Genomic DNA, 20,050 nt, shown 5'->3' on the forward strand with positions numbered 1-20,050 from the left:
GTATCTTGCCCCACTGCATGAGCTTTCTCTGCTATTTTTGCCCTGGCAAGATTATTTTTTTCCTGTTTCACAGCAGCCGGGCTCTGCCCCCTGCCCCACTCCATGCTCTGCTTGCTCCGTCTGTGTGCTTGTCTTTTGATGTCAGTCACGCTGTTTGATTTGTAATGAGGAAACAGAATGCCTTTTCCTTTGCTGTGTCCTCCCCCCAGTCCTCTGAACCCCTCAATGCAGGAGGTTTGGATTTAGCCACGGAACAGCAAGCATCCAAACAATCTCTTAGGGCTCTGCAGAGGCAGCTGGCATTTGAGAAATAAGGGGCAGTGGGGAGCAATGTCTTCGGGGATCACAGCAAGCAGTTATTACGCTCATTTGCTCTCCTGGTTTGTGACGCAAGGATAGCCACTGCTATGTTAAATGACTGCACTGTCTCATCTTAGAAGCCAGGAAGGCCTGTGCATGCTTTGCCTCCATTAACCAGTCTCTTGCTTTGGGACCGTACCTGTGTTTCGGATCTGGAGGCACGTTCAGATGCTCACTGTCCTGTTTATTACACCTGAAACATCTGGTCCTGACTGTGATCAGTCATAGCAGTGGTTTTCATGGAATTACTTTCAGAATGCAGGAGCTGCCTTTCAAAGGCCCAGAGATGGTTTTCTCCCCTGGCACAAGATGATTTTCTGAGGCAGTGTGTGGTTTTGCATGGTCTATTTGAGAACAGAGCTGTCTGGGACTTTTTTGATTAAGTGGATGTGGAGCTGTATTGACTTCATTTTTACAGGATCTCAGAGTTTGTCACAGCTGAAGCTCTTTCTGTAGGAACATAGCTTTGGCAGAATTTACCTCAGGTAACATTTTTCCAGTTTCAAAACTTGGGGTCAGAGGGAAATCTGAACTAGAAGAGCTAACCCGGGACTTAGCCTGGATCTCACACAACTTTAATGAAGACCTTAGCTGTACAACTGCTTTCCAGCCTTCTCATCTTTTCAGTTGGTTCCTGCTGCTGTCTGGTTTTGCAGGAAGAGTGGAGATCAGGTCTCTGGATCTTAGTGGTACCAGCCTGAGGGGCACTGTGTTGTCTGAGCAGCTCTGCTCTTGCTGACTTATTCATGTCTGTGGCTTAGCAGTCTGCACTTACTGTTGCCACAGGAGGGATTTGAAACCTTTCCTTGACAGACCTCGGTGTCGAGTAGTAAAAGCATATTTTGAGAGACTGTGCAGGGTCTGAGGGAGAGTATGGGCTCATACAAGGTCTCTCCAGTATCTCTGTGTCATTCCATATTCCTCCATTCCACAGAAGGTTGTTTTTTTTTTCAAGGGGAAGTCCTTTCTGTGAACCTTGGCTTTCACACATGTTGGTGGTTCTCTTGAAAGTGACGGCTTATCTTTGTGCTACCTAAGCCCTCAAGCATGGAAGGAGACAGGGCCACAAGAAGACAGCTGGGCAGTCTTCTCAAGAGGCATCTGTCATTTCAGATAACACCCAGGCTTCCTAAAGTGGATCGCTAACTCAGCAAGTTACAGACAGCTGGAAACTGCAGTGACGTGGATGAAGTCCACTCAGCTTACAGGCTGGCTTATTCCTGCGCAGACAAAAGGGAAATTGTGGGCAAGAGGAGCATCTGTGGGGCCTGAGGTTAGCTATCACAGTGCTCTCAAGATACTGCTGCACCTGGCTAGCTGATGCCCAGCGGCCTTTTGGAGGTGGAAGGTTTCTGGGCAAAGAAACAGGGACAATGTTTTTGGCGTTGGTCATGTCAGGTGTTAAGGACTAAAATCACAGCAGTCTTCTCTCCCCACAGACCATGCCAGAGGAAAGCTAATATGTGCACCAAGCATTCAGTTTCTCAGTCTCCAGGATTACAGTTTATTAGGTCAACTTTCTTATTTCAGGCTAGGCGGCAACCATCAGCTTCAGGGGCCTCATCAAATTCTGGGGCTGTGAGAAACTTTTCAGACCTAAGATCAGAATTGACTCTCTGTGCCTCTGCTACTGAACTGAGCAGGAAGCCTAATGTGGGACGTCTCTGGAAGTATTTATGTCTGTGGGAATCAAGCACCAGCTCAGTTAGGCATGGACTGATTTTCTGCAAAAATTTCTTTCTCTTCCCTCGTTTCCAGCCAGTATAAAGTCTACATCTTGCATGTGTTGATAGGATCATTTTAGCAGCTAGTGGGCCTTGGGAAAAGCTAGTCCCCTCTGGGTTCTTGTCCATTAACCATGCTTGTAGGTACTGCTGCTACGCAATTAATTATTACTGCTACTGGTTTCTCCTTCACTTTTATTAAATGGTTTTTTCTGTTTGCAGTCTGCTAAATGGTTTGTTGGCTTTAGTTCTGTTCAAGCACTCCTGCTTTCCTGCCAGCACCAACTTCACTGCCTGGGGTAATGATTTTTTGGCTGTTCAAAAATGAGTATGAAAAGGTGTCCATTTAATTACAGGATATCTCAGTATAAATTTCCTGCATATGCAGTGCAGTAGTCTGTTCCCTGCTGCAAATCAGTTTTCTCTGTCCGTTTTTGTCAGGGAGGAGGTGGGACCTAGGTTCTGCATTAACATATTTGGCTTTTCACCCTCTATAACTTTAGGCCTATCTCCGTATGTGCTGGAATCAGAGTTTTGTGGGAAACCTAAATGCAGACTTGGAAAGAAGCAGTCTGCAAGCAGTGGAATTAAAGTTTTATGTCCTATAGCGTTGGCTCTCCCAGTTGAATTCCCTGGGGTCTTACAGTGGTATGAAATCCCTGTGTGGATTCGCAAATGTTTAAAAGAAATTTGAGTTCATTTCTCAGTTTTTTCCTCAGAGAATCCCAGTAACAGGAATTCATTTTTTTATCAATCTGCCTATTTCCATTGCACTGATATCCTTGGAACCCCTCCTCTTCTGCCAGATTTGGTAGAAATTGACCATTGAGCTTTTAAAGTTAGTAAGCTAGGTTACACAGGCAGATGTAAGCGCAGAGGAATTTTGTCTTGTTTCTGTAGCAAGCCAGGTTCAAAAGACATAATTTATTAAGTATGTTTTTTTACCTTATTGGTGTTCTAGGGTGGATGGGATAAAAAGTAATCCATGAGTATAAACAAGGCATGGAGCAGGTTTCTGTCAACACAAGCTTGCACTGGATTAAAATGTGCAGCTGAGAACTGGAAGACTTTGGCCTCTCTTAAACTTGTGCCTGTGTGTGTTGTAGTGTTGTGATGCCTGAGTATTCCTGTCCCATTACACAGAACCATCTAACCAGACTCACTCACTATTCTGAAATCCTGTAATGTCCCCCATTATTTTGTTTTCAACACCTTCCTGCTCTGACAATGGAAGAAACTGTACTTCCAGTAACATGCTGTTTGCATTAATAGTAATTGTAGATCAGTTGGTTAGAGGGAAGGAGCATTGCCCAGCTCCCCTCGCTCCCCCATGCAGACACTGTCTGGAGCCACTCTGTACCTCTTCCCACTGCCTGCCTTCCCGCAGAGCTGCAATACTGCGGCTCCCTCCAAGAGCCTGCAGCATTCCTAATCCATCCGCTCCATCTCTGTCTGCCTCTCCCTGTCATTGACTGAGGCCTCATGTGCTGAACACAAGCCTGGTTTTTAGTAATTGCTGTTCCCAGAACTCAGCAGGTTGAAGGGGGTGGAAGGGAGATAAACATCAGAGTTCAACATCCAGACAAACACAGCAGAGCACACACAATAAATACATCCACCCCCAAATGCAAATACGTCAGAAGAGGTTCCTTCCCCAAGGCTCAGAGCAGAGCAGGCTCAGACAGGAGAGCAACATGATGAGGTAAGTGCAGTCACAGGGACCTCCCCAGCTCCTCTGGCCACTTGGCTTTGTGCAGGCCTTAGAAGGCACGACTGTGATTCTCATCTTATTTAGCTGTTACTACAGTATGACTCCACTGATACCTCCTGATTTCTTCCATTGTCAAGTGAGAAGCGTGTTGGGCATGAAGATTTCAGCTAGTGCTGAGATATCTGTGATTTGGTACCGAGACTGGCAGCTTGGATGTGTGGCTTTTGGGGTATGATCTGAGTTGATGCTCACTCTTTCTCCATTAATCTCTGTTCCTTTGACACAGGCTGTTTGTCTTGCTAGCTATGCTTTACAGTGGAGTAAGCAGCAGCATTGTGCTGCAGAAAATGTATGGGAGGATCACGTCCCCCAACTTCCCAAATGTCTACCCAAATCACAAGGAGAGAATCTGGAATATTACTGTCCCCAAGGGATATTCTGTCTGCATCTACTTCACGCATTTCAACCTGGAGCTGTCCTACTTGTGTGAATACGATTATGTGAAGGTATGTGTAGGGCAGGGTGATGTGTAGCAGGTGAAGCTGTTAAAAACTGTGTATATGTGATCCTGGACACATGCAGGACCAACATAACTGTTGTAAGCGCTTGCTTCTAGTCTGCTAGTAAAGTTCAGGCTCAGCTGATTTCTAAATGATGTGTTTATTGAGGCCAACGGGACCAGGAAGTAGAACTGGTTGTCATGTTGGAACATCTGAAACTTCAGTTGTTTGTGCTCAGAAAATTCTGATGTTCCCCTCTCGTGAAGCAAAAGGTTTGAAATTTTGCCCAAAACAACATTTGAGCTTCATTTTGCTGAAGTTACAGTGTGTGTTTTAAATTAACAAGTAGTGCTTTACACAGAGTATAATGGGAGACCGTAAAAGTGTAAGCGATAGTCTAAACAAGATACTGTCAGCTTGTCTAAACGTGCACTTGCAGCACTTGCTATTGTGTGTTTGCTAGCTAATTTGAGAAACAACCTCAGGAAAAGAAACAAAGATACTGTCTTGGGGAAGTGTTTGGGTGATCAGCAATGTCCCTGAAAGGTTTGTACTCCATGTCCTAGCATGTGTTCTAGTCTAGGCGGCCCCATCACTCATTTGAGGCCATGCTATCTCTGCATTCATTTTGTTGTTTGCATGGGCCTGATACACATTGAAGAGGGAGCTGTATACACAGGGAGTATGCAAAACCAATGCATCAGCAGTACTTTTGAATCTGATGGAACCGAATCAGGGAGCCTTGTTCCCATTTAGGAAGATCTCGCTTCCATGGTTTTATGTGGCAGGTTGCTCCCATTCCCCAAATCTGTGTTGTTCTTCATGTAATTTCCTTTGGGCAGGACAGAGTACTCATTTCTGGTAGGTCTGTAGTACACAGTTCTATGACTACCATGTACAACATGAACCCCATGTATCAGAACATTTCTCTTGTATTAAAAACACAAGATAAATGAAGAGCTGGAACTGTAATAAGTGAATCATAGAGCAAGTGAGTCACTAGTTTAGAGACACCTTTTACTATACATTTGAATTTGTCCGTGTATGAAACCTTTTTACCCCAGTTGTCTCTGGCTTTACTGAGATCTGATTGTCACTGAGAGTGCCAAGTTAACAAGAGCATTATAAACAAAGCATGGTGCTGATAGCCCAGACTGGCATCACAGCTTTATGTGGGCCTCTGAAAGGAAAAAGAGAGACAAAGTTACGGGCTTAAGTCACAGAGAATAGGGGAAATCTTCTCTTACTTGTCCCTGGATCTAGACTGGCTTCTAGAAGCACCTTTTGAGAGCATCCAAGCCTCCTTTCTCACACCATTAAACACATGCTTTCCAAGCCATGGCAGCAGGTTGGGAAGAGCAAAGCTTTGTGCTCATCTGGTAGATTTGTCTGCCCATTTTGCAGCTGAGCTCTGGTGGGAGGACCTTGGCTACGCTGTGTGGAAAGGATAGTACAGACACTGAGGAGGCTCCGGGCAACAAGACATATGTCTCCGTTGACAACAACCTCATGGTAGTGTTTCGGTCTGACTACTCCAATGAGAAACCATTCACAGGCTTTGAGGCCTTTTATGCTGCTGAAGGTAAGAGACCAGCCCCTCTTGCAGATGAAAGAAACACAGCTATGGTGGGGTTGGTGCTTCCCTGTGCTCTCATAGGCTGTCTCTGCTGGTGTGAGGTGGGAGAAGCTGGTCTTATTGTACGGAGGCAGATGCAAAAGGGCACAGCAACCAAAGGCAAACAGGCCAACCTCACAAAACACAGAGCGGCTCAGACCAAGACAAAGTGTTGTTGAAGAGTGTTGGTTGCCTAATTCTGTGCTTCACCCATTAGATATCGATGAGTGCAAACAGCTGTTTGGTGGTGAACCCCTCTGCAATCATCACTGTCACAACTATGTGGGGGGCTACTATTGCAGCTGTCGGATTGGCTACACACTGCATGAAAACAAGAGGACATGCACAGGTGAGCTCTTGCTAGATCAGGAGATACTTCCCTACCTACAACATCCACTTAAATCCAGTCCCAAAACTAGCATTGAGATGAAAGCTGTGGGGTTTTTGTGTTGTTTTCAGTATTCCCTATGCGCCTGGTGCAGCTGGAAGAAGGTACAGGGGGTTAGTCAGGACTGTGAGCAGAGGCCCTGGTTTGCAGAGTGGCTGTGGGCTAATTGCTGCCGTTAGGGACAGCAATATTGTGTTGCAGTAAAATGGTGCACTGGCAGTTGGTTTTGGTTACTCCTTAGGCAGCATCCACCTGTGTTCAGCTTTAGACAGATTGAATGGAGAAGCAACAAACTTGTCTTAACGCTGCCCACTGCAGACACTTTCAGTCTTCATGGCTGCCAGTGCAGCCAGCCTTGCGAAAATGAGTGTATATCTTGGTCCCTGGGTACTGAGATACTGAGTATTCTGGACCTGAGTTAGTAGATGTGTTGGAAAAAGTAACAATCGAGTTGCGAAGTCTAATGGAGAAATAGTTTGCTTACTCTCCCTGGAAAGGACACAGGCCAAGAAGCAGCACAGTCCACATATCACTGACACCAGATACAGTGATCCGCTCATTAAATGGGAGACAAGGCCAGGCACAGATCTCTTGTTCAGAAGGGCATACAGGTTTAGCTAGCTGACTTCTGCCTGGCTCTGCTTCTCAGTTCAGAACTAGGGAAAGCTTATGTGTCGTCAGGCAGCGAAGTGTCTGTCTGAATCAGCGCAGTGATCAACACCTCAGGATTCACTTTGCAGTGAAACGTGTGCCTACATGTAGTGTCAGATCCATCCTTTGTGGGTGCAGCTTTGCCCACCTAGAGCTGAATCCTGTCTGGAAAGAACCAGCACACATACTGCTCAGTAAATATTGTCATAGATGGGAAGATAGTTTCTTTGAGCTCCCCAGTGCTGAAATGCAGAATTGGATCTAACTTCCAGTGCTTAATGCCACCTTGGCATTTAGCTTCCCAACTCCAGCCTATTACAAACCGTCTCCAGCCATGGCTGCCTGGGTCTGATTCAAGATTCAAACTCCTCATATCTCCAGTGTATTGGAACAGACCTATTCATTCAACCTCCCCTTCCTGAAGTGATGGCTTTTAGCCCAAGTATATGGATTTACTTATGCTATAAAGCATGTGCCTGGTGTTAATATGAAGGTGCAGAATGAACAGCTATGAACTAGCAGACTAGCAGCTTTGCATTGACCATTCATATGTGCATACTTATGCCCCCCTCCTTGAACATAACACTAGTAGAGGGAGCTTATCAGCAATATTGAAGGGCTGGGCTACCCTGATGGGTGGAAACGTGTGCATTGGGAATTACTGTGGTGCAGCTGATGTGCTGGAACCTGTTCGCGTTTCAGAGGCCTTTAGATGCAAGTGCTGAAGCCACTCCAGCCCCTGGGCTGGGCTGCAAAGCAAAGGTCTCTGCGGATTGCCTTCATGAGATGAGGGCAAAAGCTGCCCCATTTGATTTTTGGGCTCCTGTCTGAGCAGGCTGATATTGACAGGCTCTTTTTTTCTCCTTTATTTTCCAGCGTGAGATAATTAAGCTTCTCCTCGCTTAGGCAGAGATGGAGACAGATGTGCTGGGAAGAGCTGGTTTGCCCTCCCTCCTGACCTGCCTGTTGCAGTCTGCCCAAGGGCTGCAAGCTTCTCTTACTCGGTGACTTGTATGTCTTGGTTCCTTGCCTTTCAGACCTGCCTCCTGCAGACAATAAAGAGGCTGTTCCTTGTTGAAAGCTGATGGCAGCCTCTGGGACATTCATTTTCTTGCATTTCCCATGTGTCACTATGGAAAGAAGAAGGTAGATAAGGCAGGAGAAGCCATTGTGAAAGGCCTCTGAGCATCACAGCTACCTGAAGACTCTTGAATTTGTTGTCCAGCTCTTGTTGCTTGACCTTCCATAGTTCTTAAACTGCAACAAGGCCAGAACCACACATTTGTTCCCTAATGTTCCTTTTAGATATGCTCTTGTCTGCACCCAGACTTGTAGGTTGAAACTATTTATATTCAGAGCCCATTCACTCTTTGGAAAGGTTTGAATTTTTTTTTTTGATCCGAATTTTGTGACTCTGGCCATATCTCCCAGTGGGAACCTAGCCTTATGGCTGAAATGTGTTCTGGTGAGCAAAGCCTCAGAGTTCCAGGAGTTTGGTAAAGTAATATGAATGTCACCAGGGCAGCTTAGGTGTGTTGCCTTCATACAAGGGAAGGCAACAGTGCCCTCCCCACAGTAGATGCAACACAAGGAATGCTGTTCTTCAGCGCAATTGCTTGTGGCGTTGATTGATACTGTCTCAGTCCCTCACAGTGCCTCTCACTGCTCCACATTAATATCCAGATTTTAGATATGTAGCTATGTTAGACTGTACCCTCTTTGGGCAGGGACCATCTTCTTGAAACGTGTTGGAGAAATGCCGTGCTCTGTACTAGTCAGTGACTAGAGCTCCCCAACTGTGGAGGAAACATGATGATTATTACAAGAGGTTAACAAGTCAGAGCTGAGCAGCTGTAGGTGAACTGCTGAAGGTAAAACAATGCTTTGTTCAAAAAGCTCGAGAGATTAAGGAGTATTAGTCGACCAGCATTTCCTTATTTCTGCAATTTAGCAGGAGTTGCTTTTAACTGTAATTTATGAGGCTCAGTTTCTCCAACCCTCTCTCTGCTCTTTAGTGCCTGGAGTAAACGGGGCTCACCTTTTCCAAGTGAGCACGGGAGGCACAGAGAGTCTTTTAGATGAGACGCTTGATTCATTTCAGGTCACTGCATTTGCAGACTTCTGTGTTATCTTGGGCAAGTCTCTTGATACCACCTTTGAACATCCATCTGCAAAATGAGAGGTAACATCACTGCCTTGACTTACTGGGAAGATGCTTAGTTAAGTGTTGTAGAAGGTAGATGCTGCAGAGAACTGATTTGGGGGTAGAGTGGCTGTGCAAGCAGTTACCAAGGCTTACTTCTGCTGTATTTAATCTTGTTCAGAAGCTGTTTCATGGTCACAGTGAATTGTGATCAAAGCAGCTTGAAATTTTGTCATGGCTCGGTGATACAATTTATGACCCACCTTTCATTGGAGACCTAATGAGCCAATGACAATGGACTTGCAAGTTTTGAGGGGATCATTTTTCAGAGTTCAAGCCTCTGGCAAACAGCTCACTGTGATTCTAATAAAAATATGGCCTAAGCATAATTGAGCACTCTCTGGACAGCTCTAAAGCTTGGACTGAGAAGTCAAGGGACATCATTTCTGCTGGCAGATGTTAAAAAATTATTTGATCCTTTTTGTGCTGGCTAGTTTATGACTTTCTTGCCTGCAGACTTATGGAAAAAATACTGCCCTGACAAAGGAAACTCCCAGCGGCCACATCCAGGAGATACTAGGAGAAAAGTAAGGTCCAGTCTAAGCCTTTTCATCTTCAAGCTGCAAATTCCCTTGGACTAACAGAGTATCTTCTGTTGGGTCAGCTAGTTTTGGCTACTCATGTGAGCACAAGTCAAGAGAGTTTATTGGTGATGACTCACATTTTTCCAAACTGTATTATGAAAATCTTGCATCAAAATTAGGAGAATGAGTTTAAAGGAGACAGATGTAACGAAGCATGAAGAACTATTAGTCTCTAACTTTCACCTTCAAAACAAGGTGAAGGCCAGTTTTCTGAATTACTAGGGTATTAAAGGGGCACTGTTCTTACTTGTACTATAACAACCTATGGGGATCCCAGCTCTGTGCAGAGGCATGGTGCTATTTTTTGCTACGTGAACCCAGAGCAATCACTGCCCTGAAGACCCTCTCAACTAGCACCTGGGCAGCTCAGAGTAATTCTGGAATACGCATTGCTAGAATGGATCCAGGCTAAGGATCCCTTGAGTCCAATCTCCTGCCTTTGACACTGGCCAGCATCTTACGCTTCAGTGGAAGATACAGTTCAGTAAGTGATTTTTAAAGTATACTCCCATACAGAAGCGTAATCCTGTGCAATAGATCCTGCATTGTCTGTATGCTACTTAGCGTAAGCTGAATTTACGGCACTAGCATGCAAAAGTTTGCCTTAAATTTCGTATGACAGCACGTTGCACAGATTAATTATATGCTATTTCTTAATATTGTTTTTGTATCAGATTTGTGGTTTTTGGCCTTTAATTTCATCATGTGTCCCTTTACCCTCTTATTACTAGGGAAAGTAAACAGCCTTCAGAAACTATAATGTTTGGTTATATGCAGTGTTTTTCTGTCTCTACATGCATGTGTGTGTGTGTTACCACACAGTGGTCTTTTCTCCACCATTTCTCCCTTAGATGTTTTCATGCTGAGCTTTAGTCTAATAACATTCCTTTAAACATCCTTTAAGGAATGAAGATGACATGTTCATTATGGTAAATAGAAGCCAAGGTGTTGCTGCCTTCTAGCTCTGAGGTTCTCGTAAGACAGAATTTAATCTTACCAACCTGAGTATCCCTTCTTTACACAGTAGATCCCATGCCTGGGGAAAAATGGGTTTGTAGGTAATAGGAAAGGATTCTGATGCAGAACTAGCAGAAGATTTCAGATTCTAACTTCCTAATGATTTCAGTAGGGAGTTAGGGGTGTAAAGATAGTACTCATTATATTGTGGCTTGTATGCTTAGGGTAAGACTTCACACTGAGACTTTTTTCACACCCAAGGATTTCATATTTTCATTCCTATCTCTTGCTATAATTGCCTCCAGACTACTCCTGTAGGGGCTGTAGAGCTGGGACAGATATTAGCAGCATGAAGAAATCTCAGTTTTTAAGAGAAGCAGATTTTTTTTGCACTGACATGGCAGTGAGCAGTATGCTGCTAACGCTGCATATCAAGTAGGTTTTGCGTTTTGGGGTGTTTCTTAACCTGGGCTTGCAGCAGGTGGAAGGAGGCATTATAGTGGGGCCTTAAAGACTGAGGAGAGGCAGTGAACTGTGTCACTGGCAGTATTGTAAGCAGCACCTGCAGCAGCTCAGGAGGGTGTGCTGGAAAACATGCTTTATTCTTACATAGCCATCAAATGCTTCTGTAGTTTGAGGCACAATCGGTGGAATTACAGAAACGTGCATTTAGCTGGGAAGAATGAGGTAATAACAATTAAGGAAAAAACCCACTTGCTGATAATCCTCTACAAGTATAGCATGAAAGGAAAAGATTTAATTCCCATTGTAGCTCAACTATGTCTGCTGGTGCAAAGCAGTGTGCTGTTAGGCTAGATTCAGAGGCAGCCAGAACCTCCAGGTGAATTAGTCAAGATTTCTCTGCTTCTTTAGACCAAGAAAGGCATTTCAAACAGGATTTAAAAATTAGGAGAGTGCTCAGTTTTAACAGGCATTTCTAGGTATTTATTAACTGTTTTACTCTGTGTATTTGTCAGCTGTGTTTGGAAATCTAGGACAATGAATTCAGAGTAGAGCACACACAGATGCTAAGTCACTGTGGTGGTGGATAGGTTTATGTCAAATAAAAGCAGCTGCTCATAACTTTCTGGGAAGATGGACAGAGAAAGATTGTTCTGAATTTACAGCTTGTGCTAAAAGAAACACTTGGTGCCCAAGTGCATCATTACTTGTGTTGTGGTATTGTAGTTGTGCTAAGAGCCACACAAACATAAAAACATTATTCTTTTACCCGTTCCTGCTTTCCTTTCCAAGGAAACGCTTGTATCCAAATACTTCCTGTAGCAGCAAGTAGGGCTGTTGCATAGGTATAGGGTGGAAGCAGGTTTCATTCTCTGAAGTAAAAGGAGCTTAGAATCTTGACTAATGAAATCCATAGTTGGTTAAGGGACAATAATGTTAATTTTCTCATTCACAACTTGGTCCCCTTCCGTTAAAATGACAACCTTAAACTGTATGGTCGATTTTATAATCACTCATCAGTGACTGGATAATGGCATTTTTGTTGGTGGAGGTTAGCATGGTGTGTTTGAGGATACAATTCAAAGTCAAACAATTTCCCTCTTACAATTAATTCGGTGTCACAGTGGTGCAAAAATATGCCAGTGTTATCAGCCAGTCCAGCATTCCTCATCAATTAAAGGATTGCTCATACAGCTTTTGCAGCACATCATAAAGCCTTTGTTCCCAGCTGATCAAAGCACCACTTCACAGTGATCAGATGCTGTCAACAAGCAGAGATCCTCGGGGCACTTGTGGCTGTTCCTTCTTGCTTCTCTTCAGCAGGGAGCATTTGTGGCTCCAATTGTGTCGGCAAGAGGCACAGCTGGTTTTGCTCAGAGAATACAATTACATTCTAAATGTCTGGCAACAAAGGCATTAAAAAGAAAGAGCTGCATTCAGAGGCTTCTGGAATTGAGGAGCTGATAGCTATCCTACCACTCAACACACTCCCATGCAGCAGACAAGCTGCAAATTTAACACCTTGGAATGTTTCTGACGAGCTTCCAGCTATCACACTTATTTCTGACCTCCAGTCCTGTGACTGTCTAAGTGGTGCTTTCCTGGTGTCCTTCCCTGCACCGCTTCTGAGGTAGGAGTGCTGGATAATGCTCGGGCCCTGGTCCTGCCACAACAGAGAGAGAGGGCAACTTTCTCAACAGTGACAGATGCCCGCTGGTGAAATATGTGAGACTAGCTTCATTTCATAGGTAGTTGGATAGTGGCTCTGAAACTTTCTCAAAGGGATAGACTAGTGTAGAAAAAGATCCACTACCTTTACCCAGCACAGCTGAACTGAGTTAATACAACTACGATCATCATTTTCAGTTGTTTGGTTTTGTTTTTTTCCCACTGTCAGAGTCAGGTTTTTACCAAAAGAAGTGGAGAAATCACCAGCCCTGACTATCCAACACCTTATCCCCCGCTCAGCTCCTGCAGCTACAGTATCCAGGTAGAAGATGGCTTCCTGATCACGCTGGACTTCATGGAGACTTTTAATGTGGAGACACACCCAGAAGTGTTGTGCTGCTATGATGTCCTTAAGGTAAGTTGAGTTTTATTGCATTTTGTCACAGCTTTTGTGAGACAGGCCCAGTTCTTTTACTGCATCTTCTTCAGCCTGTGTCTTGCCATGTTAATTTACAGTTTCGTCTCCCTGTATCTCTCCTCATTCATTTCTTCTTCTCGTCCCTTCAGTTTTGTTGGTTTTTTTTGTTTCAAAGCTTCCTTTTTTGGGAAATTCACCAAAAACAAAACCAAGCACACATATGTGTGATGACTTGAAAGATTTCATCACAACCTCTGCCCTTATCACAGATCAGTGATGCCAGGGGAGTCAGTTAAATCTTTTGCATTCAGTTTGCTTATCTATAAAATGGACCCAGCGGTCACTTCCCAGGAATTCCGCAGCACTTAGAATGCTTGGAGAAAAGGCACTCTTGAGTTACCGGAGTGATGAGCCATCACTCTAACCACCTGCCTGTTTTTTTTTAAACTTTGCAAGAAAGGACCATTCAAGTTCAGGGAATAATTGCATTAAAATCTTTGTTTGTTCTTCCATAAGCCTCATGGGGGAAGGAGTAAAGACAGTTTGTTTTGCCTTTTCTCATTCTTTTCAGGTTAAAACACCCAAAAAGCGATTTGGCCCATTCTGTGGAAAGACTTTGCTTGCAAAAATTGAGACACAGGCAAGTGTTGTGAATATTACTGTCATAACTGATATCTCGGGAGCACACACTGGGTGGAAGATGAAATTACACAGCAACAGGTGGGTAGGAGACCTCTGTTTAGTCCTCAAGTCTAAGCTATTCCCAGAACTTCATTCTGGAAAGGCCTGAATAGCGACCAAATAGTGGTGCTTTGAAACAGTGGTTTCATGCTTAGTTTTCAGTAGCGTACCTATTAAACAATGTAGCTACTAAGTAGTTTACTTCTGAAGTAAGGTTTTAAGAGAACTCCAGAAATCCAGCTGATCCTACAGTTCAACTGGGGTTCAGGCATATGATTTTATTTTAGGGAACAATTTTCCCAACTTGTCAAGAGTTACGAGGTGCATGTTTAGGCAGCAGACATACTGGGCTAGTCCTGTCACGGTAGCCTGGCTCTGTGCAGGTCACTGCACACCTTTGATGTGGGAGCATCGCAGTAAGCCAGTCACAGTTTTTCCTTTTATTCTCAGTAATTGTAGATTTGTGTCCATGCAAGTGAAACAGTGTAGAGAAAGGGCAGAGAAAGGGTGGGTTTTTTCCCCTACGAGTCTTTAGCAGTAAGTAACGAATTCGCTCTTATGGGGAATATTCTGTTTTCTGATCCTCTGCAGGTTTGCCATGTCCCAGTCCTGAAGCACCACCCGATGGACACATTGCACCAGTGCAAGTGCAGTACATTCTGGGTGACCTCTCTCTTGTGACATCGGGTATGTGCTACTTGGAAGTAGGTGAACCATGGCACCGTCAGCCCTAGTGGACTTAATTTCTCAGGAATTAAGCATGTAGGTGCCTTTTCTCATTAACAATTTCTGCTGTTCACATTATGAGGTGTATTCAGAACACTGAATTTGTTAGCAGTTGTCCTTTCTTTGATATCCTCCCCAAAGAGTTAAGTTTCTGTGTATGCCTGCGTGTATGTATGCCCATGATGATGCTCTCTGAACACTGCTGCTTAGAGATTTGCTTGTAATTATGTTGGAAGAAAAGAATGATTTTATGAAAGATTTCACAAGATCAGTGTAGCGAGAATTTTTAATGTTCCTTCATTTGTTACTACATCTCTCCAGGGAAGTTAAAACTGGAATACTTGGTTATTCCTGCTGAATGCCACATTTCAGACTTAGTTCTTAATAACATCCTGCTTCCCAGCAGGCAGTTTTGGAAGATACTGTAGTCCGTGTATGCTTACAGCGAAATTTTAAAATCAGTTAGGTGATTGTGTTTTAGGAAGGCACAGGCTTACCTCAACAGTTATTTTATAGTCTGTCTGATTTGATAGTTGCACACATTTACTGCTTACTGTTTATGTAGAAACCCAGAATAACCGACCTGATGTGAGGGTTAGTGTTCAACGCAAATAGTAGGAAAGCTGGGTGTGTGTGGAACAGGCAAGTGAAGGCTGTATTCCTTGTTGTCCTTGAAATGCACTGACCAGCACTGTGTGCCATCGTTGCTGGTGACGAGGCAGGTGTAAGTGGTGGAGTTGCTACATAACAAATGCACGTTAGCCTCCAAATTCCAGAAAGGGTAACTCTCCCTCACATCCACAGCAATCCACTGTGGCCTTTAGTAGCACCCACATTTAGATATATGTGATGATGGCATAAGAATGATTTACCTTTCCCCACTTTGAAAGTAGTGCAGCAAAGCAGTACATTTAGTAAAGACATTTTAAGCAAATAAAAATCTAGTTACTGTTTTTTCCCTTATGAATAAGCAAATAAATGTGTAACTGACGTTGTTTTTCTGTAATTAACCCTGTTTGATGTGGAATTAATTTGACCTTTTATTTTTATTCGTGCTTCTTGGAGAATTAAAATGTTGTGAAGTCTTTTGTAGTGGAATGTCGAAAGGATGCGTCTTAGAACAAACCAATGGCAGAGTGCCTCAGTGAGTCAGTGCTAATATTTGTGAATTTGAAAATGTCTGTGTAAATATTTATATTTAAAACATTGGGTTTTTAAAGACAATGATAGAAGTTGCAGTATGAGAACATTTTCTTCTGTTTGGTAACTATTCCATTTCTGTCAAAGTGCATTTTGTACTTGTAAGTTGGAAGATGTTTCAATGTCTGCCATTCTTTAAAATCTCCAAAAAGCACTGATGGTTATTTAAAAAAAAAAAAAAAAACAAAAAAAAAAAGTGTGGTAGTGTCCTTTGAAATAGTGTAGAACGTCCCAACAGTCTTATGTAACTAGCAAAAGCATCATAGAAGAAAAATACAGTACCTGTACTCTTAAAGTACTGGTACAATTTATCTTTAATTAGTCTGTGTTCATTAATATATGTATCGGTTTCCTGCATACACAGTGTGCAGCGTGAGTCTTGCACAGTCACAGCTTAATCTAGTGGATGGGAGTGCAAATGCTCTGAGGAAACCACAGCATCTACTAAAACCTTCCCAGTTCCCAGTACTCAGCTGTGGTGTTACCAATGTCTGCCTGCCCAACTGTGAGCACAGAACCTTCACTGGTATTTCTGTTTCTGTTATCTCGAGTAAAGAGGCTTTGTACCATTCCCTGAAGACGACAGTTGAATCCTGCTTGACTAGGTTGACTTTTTCAGTGCACTAGCTTTTATTTTTTTTAATATGCTTTTGAACTGCTTTAGTTGTTGACTGTGGTCAACCTGAGAACATAGGCAGCGGTGCCGTTACTGACGTTACGGGGCCTGAGAAGACCATCTACAATGCTGAAATTCAGTACCAGTGTGAAGCCCCCTTCTGCACCATGAAGGCTAATAGTAACGGTAGGTCCTAAACATCAGCTTAAGAGAGGTTCTTGGTTCTGATGGTGTGCAGAGTGAATACCCCTGACTGACATAGACATGCCTGTAAAGGTCAGCAGAACCTTTCTGAAACACAATACAAAGGCTGTTAACTTTGGGAAGTGTTATTTGCGTTTTTAAGGACGTGTACGTAAGCATACTGAAAGGTACCCCAGGTGGGCTTAATTCAGTAACAGTTGGGAGCTTAACACGTTCTTATCGTTCCCCAGTTAGTGGCGTTTAATAGTATTAGATCCTGCGCAGAGCCAGAGGCGGGTAAGTGATGCGGAGTCACCCTCTTATGAGCCTGCAGTAAACTCAGAGGAGACCTAAAATACGATGTCTAACACTGCCTCTAGAGTGTCACTTCTGTGTTGCTTTAAAATGATGCCCAGTTGTTCTATGCACTTGTTCTTATTTTTGTTGTCTCTGTGAGATGCAGGTAAATATACATGCAGCGATGATGGATACTGGAAAAACTCCAAAGGAGAGAACCCCTCCTGTCTGTGAACCAGGCAATGCATGAATGTACAAAGTAGTTGGAATTAGCAGCTACTGCAAAATCATTAACAAGGTCTCGGCTAGTACTGGTCCATGACTGTTGCTGGTCCATGGTTGCGCTTTGTTACGGAGCCGGCGAGGCAGATTGTACGTAGGCCGATAATGCACTTACATGCACCTGAGTTGGAACTTCAGAACGTTTCCTGTAATGAAGGGGCTCAGCTCCGTTCTGTGATGCTTGTTCCTAAATGCCAGCCTGCAGTGAACTACAGATGCTGGGCTGTTACCAAGTTACTCAACTAAGCTATTCCATTGTTTATGTAAAGAGTTAAGTAGCGGGTATAACAGCATGGCTTGCTTAGATTTTCTTTTACTGCATTTAAGTTGATGAGGCAGAACCACCTCATTGTAGAACGTTCATTTTAAAAATCAGGTGACCATCTTTATGTTACTCTGATTTTCAGAATGGCAAGTGCGGCAATTGCTGTTTTACAGGGAGGAACATTAACACAACGCAAAATGTTATGGTAACTACACAGTGTGACTGGTGCTCCCTGTAGTTATTAATGTTGACCTTATAGTTATCTGTTAAATTGTTTACTATTTTAACATGTCTTGCCTGAGGCTCCCTGTTGCTGCTAGCATTGCAGATTAATGCCAGAAACTCAGTTCAGTTCCCCTTGAAGAGAGTAAAAAGCTGAACCTTCAGTTTATTCCAGCTCTCTTTTGGAGAATGCAGTTTCATAAGTAACTAAATTGTTGTTCCTTTTAAATTGCTTGGCATTGGTTCCGACAGGAAAATTGAACCACACTCCAGAAGTATTTGTGAGGGGGAAAAGCCACTGAATACCCTTACTGCAGAGTACGGGGTTGGAGGTGTTTGGTTTGTTTTGGTTTTTTGGTTTTGTTTTTTTTTTTTTTAATGCTTGAACTGCTAAGTTAGTTACTCCGTAAAATTACTCAAGCTCCAAGACTGAGTTTTGGGAGAAACATTTTACAATGTAAAAGCGTAATTGTTCTTCTTGTCTTTTAGATTAGAATATCCATGTATTCCAGTTACCTTAATTTACATTCAGAACAAATACACTTACTTCTCTATGCCCAAATTCCTAAGCAAAACTCTCTCTTTTGATTACAGAACTTTTCCAAAGGATGTATGAAATACTGACTAATGAAAATTGTACTCTAAATCAAATATTCATTGGCGAGCAGTTTTACCATTCCAAAACAATCTAGGCATTACATTTAGAATCATTAATTTAATCCACACCAGCATAATAATTCAGTGTCCGAACCTTAAAATGTTCAGCACTTATTGCTGCACGCATTGTTTTGCAGTTTGTGGAACGCAGAGAAGTGGAACTGTGGAGCGTATATATGGAGGAGGGAGAGCCAAGCCTGGAGCATTTCCCTGGCAAGCGATGTTAATTACAGAGCAAGGAGCATTAGGAGGTGGTTCACTTTTGTGTGACAACTGGGTTCTAACAGCTGCTGATGTTGTAGCTGATCAAAGAAACCCCTCAGCTTTGAGGATTAAATTGGGGCTTTTGAACAAACGCTCATTTTGCTATGAAGAAGCCTGGGCAGAAAAAAACGCTTATTAATGAAGGTTATAAAAATGATCTTGTCAACTTAAGACAGTGATATGGCATTGGTTAGACTGGCGCATAAAGTCTCAATTAGTACCAATATCACACCCATTTGTTTACCAGGAAAAGATGACAGATTTCAAATGAGAGCAAACGGTCGGGTAGAACTGAGACGAGGAGCTCTTCTGTTCTACTGCTGCACGCTGAGCTGGCAGTCATCAGCCAGAAAGGACATACAGATGTGTACGCAAAGAAACCATTCACCAGAAAACCTGCCGTGGGCTGGAGCTGAGGGAGGGGGCGGAGGTGCTGGTCAGGGGGACAGCAGAGGACTGCTCTTAGGTGCTCAGGCCAGCAAAAGGTTTATCATGGGTGTTGTGTCCTGGCATTTAGGCTGTGCTCTTGCGGGGCAGAATGGGGTCTAGGCAAGAGTCACCAGTTACTTCCCTTGGATTGAAAGCACTATTGTAAATAATTCTGAAAAGACTTATTTGTAACTCCTACCAGCAATTACTTAGATTACACTAATAGCTACAGTATTTAAGTACTTAGAAAACAACACTAAATACTTAATGTTTAACTTTTTAACAGAACTGTTAAGCCTAATAAAGGAAAAAAAACCCCTGAGTATCCAAATACAGTATTAATTTCTGTTTTCTGTCCCAGCAGCTGTTAAAAGACCTTTAGATTTACAAAATTGCCATCTGCCTAAAGAAGGTATTACTCTGTACTTAACAAAGTATATTTTGTTTTCTTTTAAATAGTGCTCTGGAGTCTTGCAAGACTGCAGCTTTTGAATGAACACATGTCCAGCGGAAGCGTGCAGCGCATCCAGGTACCTTGCACTGCTGCCTCGTGTATACTGGTAGTTGAAGACTCCCAGCAGAACCAGCTGCACACTGTATTTGGGGGCAGCATTTACATACAGTGCTGCACACTTCAAGGTATCTCTATAGGTACCTGCTGTACACAGTGTAGGCACAGCCCTTGCCTTAAAGAAGTTCCTGCTGTCAGCTGCAAAAACTATGTTTTTCTGAACACAGTTTTATAAAGAATAAGCTTTCACATTCAGATTTATAAGTTCAGTACATGTTCAGATGACGACAGATTCTCAGAACTAATTAGAAGCAACGTTACGAAAAAACTGTTGACTACAATATATATCCCCCTTACAATTACATAAGCTTCCTCCTTCCTGCATCTCACATCCTTTCGTTAGTATTTCACTTTCTAGAGTAACTGAAAATTAAACCTCTTTAAAAAAAAAAACAAGACTCCAGACACTTCAGTAT

General features: G+C 43.1%; 1 protein-coding gene across 1 annotated transcript; it reads left to right on the forward strand.

The window, feature by feature from the left end:
- The first annotated feature begins 3,734 nt into the window (after positions 1-3,734).
- MASP2 (MBL associated serine protease 2) lies at positions 3,735-20,021 on the forward strand. The gene is given in 18 exon segments (XM_076356454.1): positions 3,735-3,786; positions 4,082-4,301; positions 5,700-5,877; positions 6,128-6,259; positions 13,042-13,238; positions 13,813-13,947; positions 13,949-13,961; positions 14,514-14,588; positions 14,591-14,617; positions 15,706-15,792; positions 16,513-16,650; positions 17,105-17,159; positions 17,161-17,183; positions 18,508-18,755; positions 18,757-18,804; positions 18,806-18,914; positions 18,917-19,013; positions 19,015-20,021. Coding segments are annotated over 18 exon segments (2,031 nt in total). The 5' UTR covers positions 3,735-3,778; the 3' UTR covers positions 19,256-20,021.
- Positions 20,022-20,050: the final 29 nt, after the last annotated feature.

Source organism: Aptenodytes patagonicus, chromosome 19 (assembly GCF_965638725.1).
Source record: "Aptenodytes patagonicus chromosome 19, bAptPat1.pri.cur, whole genome shotgun sequence".
Classification (NCBI taxonomy): Eukaryota; Metazoa; Chordata; class Aves; order Sphenisciformes; family Spheniscidae; genus Aptenodytes; species Aptenodytes patagonicus.